General features: G+C 45.3%; 1 protein-coding gene across 2 annotated transcripts; it reads left to right on the top strand.

Moving 5' to 3' along the window:
• Positions 1-608: 608 nt before the first annotated feature.
• LOC123064567 (E3 ubiquitin-protein ligase SINA-like 3) lies at positions 609-3,392 on the top strand. 2 transcript variants are annotated; one of them, XM_044488024.1, is made up of 3 exons: positions 609-885; positions 1,277-1,493; positions 2,347-3,392. In XM_044488024.1, the coding sequence occupies exons 2-3, from the start codon at positions 1,350-1,352 to the stop codon at positions 3,049-3,051; spliced, it is 849 nt and encodes a 282-aa protein (XP_044343959.1). In that variant the 5' UTR covers positions 609-885; positions 1,277-1,349; the 3' UTR covers positions 3,052-3,392. The 2 variants fall into 2 exon arrangements, with proteins under 2 accessions (XP_044343959.1, XP_044343958.1); XM_044488023.1 differs by having other exon boundaries at positions 1,241-1,493.
• The last annotated feature ends 2,463 nt before the right edge of the window (positions 3,393-5,855 follow it).

Genomic DNA, 5,855 nt, shown 5'->3' with positions numbered 1-5,855 from the left:
TCAGGAGCCTCCGGTGGCGCATAGGAAGTGGGTAACATGCCATTTTAAGGGGGGGCATATATAAAATCTTCTTCCCCATAGGCAAAACAATCTGTTTATTCGTTCTTGACCATTGTTAACCAACAAAAAAACTCTAGCTCCCTCCCCAAAGCCCCAAGTTTTGAACCAAGTCCGTGAAATAACACCCACGGACAACACAAATAACCAATCCGTTGTCCACAAAAACGGCAGGGGACAGAAACTCCCAAATTTTCCGTCAACACCACACTAACTGTCATAGAGACTAAACTGGAGTTAGAGGACTTCTATTCATGATCTCGTTGTGACACTAAAACATAATCAAGAGGATCTCACCATGCAACGGACGGGCACCGAGGCGACGATCAGAGGGTTGGGGCAGGCCGGCATGGATGATTGGTGTGACGACGGCTAGGGTTTCTTGCTACGCCGACTCACCTCCTGATGGTTTTTTTTTGACGGGTTCTTTGTGACTGCAGGTTTTTTTAGCGGTTCGGTTTTCTTTTTTTTTTTCTTTTAGATTTTGAGCGGTTCGTGGTGGTAGGTATACTAGGTAGTAGGTTGTGTAGAGCCCGCTGGGCCAGCCCATACCCAGCCCACCATTCCTCTCACACCGCACATCCGTCAGTCCGTCGCTCCACCCTTCCGCCGCCGTCGCCTCCTCCTCCTCCCCTGCTCTCCTCGGGCTCGGACCAGAGCGCGCTAGGGCCCACTCGGCGAGGGAGCAGCGGCCTTCCCCATCCCTTCTTCCCCTCCGGAGAGAGTGGCGCCGCCACCAGGAGACCACGACCCCGAGGCCGGCCATGGCGACTAGTTCCGGCAGCCGGTAAACCTGGGGTCGGGTCGGGACGATGACAAGCATCTCAGGTACCGCTACTGCTACATTCCATCCCATCCCATGGGAAGAATAAATTTCTCCCTTTTTTTTTACTGCTTCTTCGCTACTACTTACTAGGCTGTACTGCCTGCAACTGCAATACGCATCGTCCTCTGCTCTCTACTGAGTTGATCAAGAAAGCAACGCAATTCAGCTCATGTAGATGCACTGAACAAATTTCACCCTGTGTGAAACTTAGCACAATGTAGATGCGCCCGCCCTCTGTATTGTTGCTTTTCCATTGCAAGTTTGGAAGAAACTCATGAAGCTTTTTTCTAGCTTGTGCCGAGTAATAAGCCGTTGTCACTTCAGAGACTCTTATTATCAGTATACGCTATGAAACAGGGGAATGGATTGGTGACGCTGTTGTTTGAACGGTAGGCGTGGAGCTCTGTTGCGCGTGCAATTGGAATATCAAGCAAGGCGGTACTTGTAACTTTGAGTTCTCGTGGCGATGGATGGTGCTACCTCTAGCAAGAGACGAGTAGAAGCCCCGGGACAGGAGGAGAGCAGCTGCAAGAGGCAGAATGTCACCATGGGGATGGACGCCCTCGACTGCCCCGTCTGCTTTCATCCCCTCCGACCTCCGATATACCAGGTAGGTACATGTGCACATATTTACATGACACTAGTAGAGAGCTCATATAAAATTTGAAAGGAAAATTGATTATGTATAGTTGAATATACTCTCAGACCTCCCATGAGTAGTGCTTTACTTGCTAAGAAAGGTTTCTTTTGACAGCATGGAATGGAGTAGCTATGGTCTCTGTTTTTTTTTTGTATAGAATTATGACACCGATATTTGGTTTGAGACCAAAACTGCTAGCAACAATCTACACTATTTTCTAGTCTACAGCTGTTCCCTAGTAGTAGGATATTCATCAGGGGCACACCCCGCACACACAACACAATGTTACTTGCTAAAGAACAGTTTATTGAGACGGCATGGATCAGAGTAGCTACAGTCGCTGAAATTTTGTTTTCGCAGAGAATTATGACGCTAATATTTTGGTTGAGACCAAAACTGCTAGCAATAATCTACACCATTTTCTAGTTTACAATTTATTTAGACAACATTGATCGGAGTAGCTATGGCTGCTGAAATTTCGTTTTCATAGAGAATTTATTAACATTTTGATCTGAGACTGAAACTGTTAGCAACTATGTACACCATTTTCTAGTCCGCAGCTGTCCCCTCTTTACTAATATGGGAGGGGCAGATGATGTATACCTCTTTACTAGCATTATGTTTGGTCTGCCCCCCTTTGGAGTTGGATGTCGGTTACAGATTTACAGACCAATATGTTGCATATACCAAAACTAGCCCCTACATGAATGGTTGCACAATTTTGTGTGGTGCTAACTTGTTATGTTGCTGTGTAGTGCGTCAACTTTAATTTATGTTAAAAGTTATTCTCACGTGACGACCCTGCTGATCCTTCCTGTTCCAGTGTTCTGTGGGGCATTTCATATGCTCTTCTTGCCGTCCCAAGCTCGTGCGCAACAATTGTCACTTATGCTCTGCTGAAACTACCTTCAAGCGCTGTTTAGGGATGGAACGTCTCATGGAATCAGTCATGGTCCCTTGCTCCAATGCAAAATATGGATGCGCAGAGAAGCTCACCTACTACCAGGAAGAAGAGCACGAGAAGGCATGCCCGAGCGCCCCATGTTTCTGCCCGGCGTCCAGCTGCAGCTTTGCAGGGCCAACAGACGCCCTCCTTGAACATTTCGCCTCCCAGCACAAGTGGCCGTGTACAACCATCAAATACTCCGAAGATGTTAACTTCAGCCTAGAACCAGGTCTACATTTTCTTCGTATCAAAGACAGGGAAATTTTCCTGCTCAACGTGGCACTAGAGGCATTCGGGCATGCCATCTCTGTCGTCTGCATCCAACCTAAAGCTACAAACTCCAAGTTCAAGTGTAGGATGTCCTATGGTTCCTTTTTGACAGACTATTATCAGATATCAGTTTACAAGATACGAAGCTCATCGTTGTCTGATGGGCTACCGAAGGGATACAACTTAATTCTGCCTAAAGATGAGATAGCTGATGATGGAAAGGGTACCTTGCTTACGTTCTCCATTGATGATCCTAATCCTAAAGTAAAGGCGCGTGAGCCCATATGTCTGAAACCAATACGCGGTGTATGATTGATGTGGTAAGGTTCAGCGTGGACGTTCGCGGCCTTCATTGTTTGGTTTTCATGACTTGTACTCCCTCCGTTCCTAAATATAAGTCTTTTTAGAGATTCCAATTGGGACTACATAAGGAGCAAAATGAGTGAATGTACACTCTAAAATATGTCTATATAGATCTGTATGTAGTTCTTATTGAAATCTCTAAAACGACTTATATTTAGGAACAAAGGAAGTGTATATGCTAAGAGGCTTTATGATCTCAGACTCTGCTTCGTAGTTGTTTCGATGAAGTGCACTCTGTTTAGGTTTTCCAGTTCATGTAAGGAATGTTTTACTGATTTGGGGGCGCTAGATCAAATGTTTGATGCTATGAAAATTGTGATACCGCCGTGAAATTGTGTCTGAAGTACTAAATGATCATTTTGTTCTGCTGACTGATGCAATCTTTGTTGTTTGCTGCTTTTAAGTCGTGTCATGGACCAAAACTGCTCAGGGTTTCAAATGCTCTTTGTAACAAGTGAAATGGGTTACGTTGATCATGTGAGTGTACCTAGCCATAGATTTCAAATGCTCTTTGTTGGATGCGCTGTCATCTTTTTGGTTGGTGTTGAAAGGTAAAACATGTTAATTTTTTGAACCAAATTTTAGGTTAAGTTCATAGAAACATAAAACATAAAGTGCATTCATTGGTCTTCTGCCCAAGAAAGATGGGGCTGAGATGAGGAGATTTTGGACTACCACCCTATAAGTCTCATACACACCACTATGAAAATCATTGCCAAAGTGTGTTCCAGTCTGCTAGCTCCTTTCATGAACAACATCGCTTCCAATTCCTAAAGTGCATTCATAAAGAAGAGAAGTATCCACGTTAACATCATGTACGTCAGAAACTTTGCATGAAAAAAAAGGTAACTGTCGTGGGTTTGTCACGGTGGGTTTGTCACGGCAAATGTCCTAGCAAAAGGACTTAGTCGTGGAGCCATCACAACGGGTTAGCTTAAAGGGGTTAAACCGAACAAAGGACACATGAGTTTATACTGGTTCGGCCCCTTGCGGTGAAGGTAAAAGCCTACGATCCAGTTGTGGTGGAATTGATGTCGTCTTGATCATCAGGGAGTGGGATCGCTTTACCTGGATCTCGAGCTGTTGTTTCTTGTCCTTGAACCACCACCGGGTCGTCCCTTTATGTACACAGGTTGACGCCCGCCGGCTTACAGAGTCCCGATGCCGGTTTATACACGTATCCGGCTCGGTCTCCACTCTTTCATACCTCATGATACAAGTTATACATTACATGGCGGTTTATATCTACATGCCCTAATCTACCTTTGGGCCTTGGGCCTTCGAGTCTCCGTAGTAAAGCGCCTTATTCCTTGTCCTCATGGGCTTCAAATATAGACGATTCATTATAGGGATAACCTAGCTTCTTCTGGCCGGTTTATACCCAGTAGGAATATCCCCAACATTAGGCCCCAGATTGATTTGGACTGGTTCATGTCAATCTCTAAAAACTTGAGAAAATTTCTTCCTTCAATACCTTTGCATAAATCTTGTAAACCGCCATGACGCCATTGCGCAGTATCCTGATAAATCGCCATGACGTCACCCGTTATTAAAAATGGTATATACCTCACCCTCATTAATGAGCCTCCGACAATCGAGGCGACAACCTTGCCACATATCCACCTGTTAGGCTCCTCGATCCTCGCGCCTAACACTTATCCTTTCACCTTTATAAATAAGACCGGGGGTCCTTTCCATTCTCCCCCTTGCCTCTTCATCTCTTCTTCTTCCTCGCGACACCGAAGAGCCCGAGCTCCGCCGCCGCCGTCAATCTTCGCGTTTGCACCAACAAGGCCGCTGCATCAACCTGTTCTTGACCAGATAAACTGCGACACACCTCCGCTGCGCCGCAACATCAATAAGTACTCTTCTTTCCAAATATCAGATCTGCATTAGGGTTCCGCTGTTCTTCGGTGTTCTTCATTGTTCGCCCTTTTTCTCTCCTAGATCTCATAGCTTGATCTGAAACTGACAGTAAAGGTGAGCGGTAATAGTTCAGCGCCCCTAGTCACCCTCAGAAACCACTTTTCACTGCATGAGATCCCGTCCGAGCATACGCGTTCTTCAGCTGTTGCGACCTTTAGGTTTAAAATTTATCCTTTTTTGTAGGATTGCGGTAGATCCAAAATTATAACATCAATCTGTGAAATCTGTTTGTGCAACACTTAGGAATTTTTTAGATCTGTATCTTCCACACCACTGTAGGCGGTTTAACCTTTAAAACATGACAACTCGCCAGGTACCATTAGCCCTCTTTTAAACCGCTAATCTGCTTGAAGTATTAAAATCCGGTTTGATATATACATGTCATCTTGTTCCATCGTTGCACCGGTTTATAAATGCCAGTCATGAATTTTAAACCGGATATTAATCTTTTTCCCAGCTTCCACCGAAATGACCAAACAATTTTACTCTTGCAATTGGGTTCCTTCCCGGGTTACGGAGGCACAACTGAATGGGTGTGTTGCAACTAGCGCTTTAGCAAGCAAGAGCATCATTCATTGGCGAGTCCCCGGTCCAGAAAAGCCTCCTGAACCCCAGGATGGAGAAGTTGTTGTGTTTGCTGACCACCTGGGTCAAGGGTTTACCCCTCCCGGATCAAAATTCTTTCGTGACGTGCTCGCCAGCTTTCACATACGCCCTCAAGACATCGGACCAAACTCAGTGTCCAATATTTGCAACTGGCAAGTATTTTGTGAAGTATATCTGCAAGAAGAGCCTATTGTCGAGCTGTTCCGGGATTTCTTTTATCT

This window comes from Triticum aestivum, chromosome 3B (assembly GCF_018294505.1).
Source record: "Triticum aestivum cultivar Chinese Spring chromosome 3B, IWGSC CS RefSeq v2.1, whole genome shotgun sequence".
NCBI lineage: Eukaryota > Viridiplantae > Streptophyta > Magnoliopsida > Poales > Poaceae > Triticum > Triticum aestivum.
Note: the sequence above shows the minus strand (reverse complement) of the source record. Positions and strands in the feature narration are given on the sequence as shown.

What these genes read in the sequence shown, in the direction of transcription:
- LOC123064567 (XM_044488024.1), top strand. Translation starts at nt 1,350, where the DNA reads ATGGATGGTGCTACCTCTAGCAAGAGACGAGTAGAAGCCCCGGGACAG. An exon ending in TCCGACCTCCGATATACCAG is followed by an intron (nt 1,494 to 2,346) that starts GTAGGTACATGT and finishes TTCCTGTTCCAG; the next exon opens with TGTTCTGTGGGGCATTTCAT.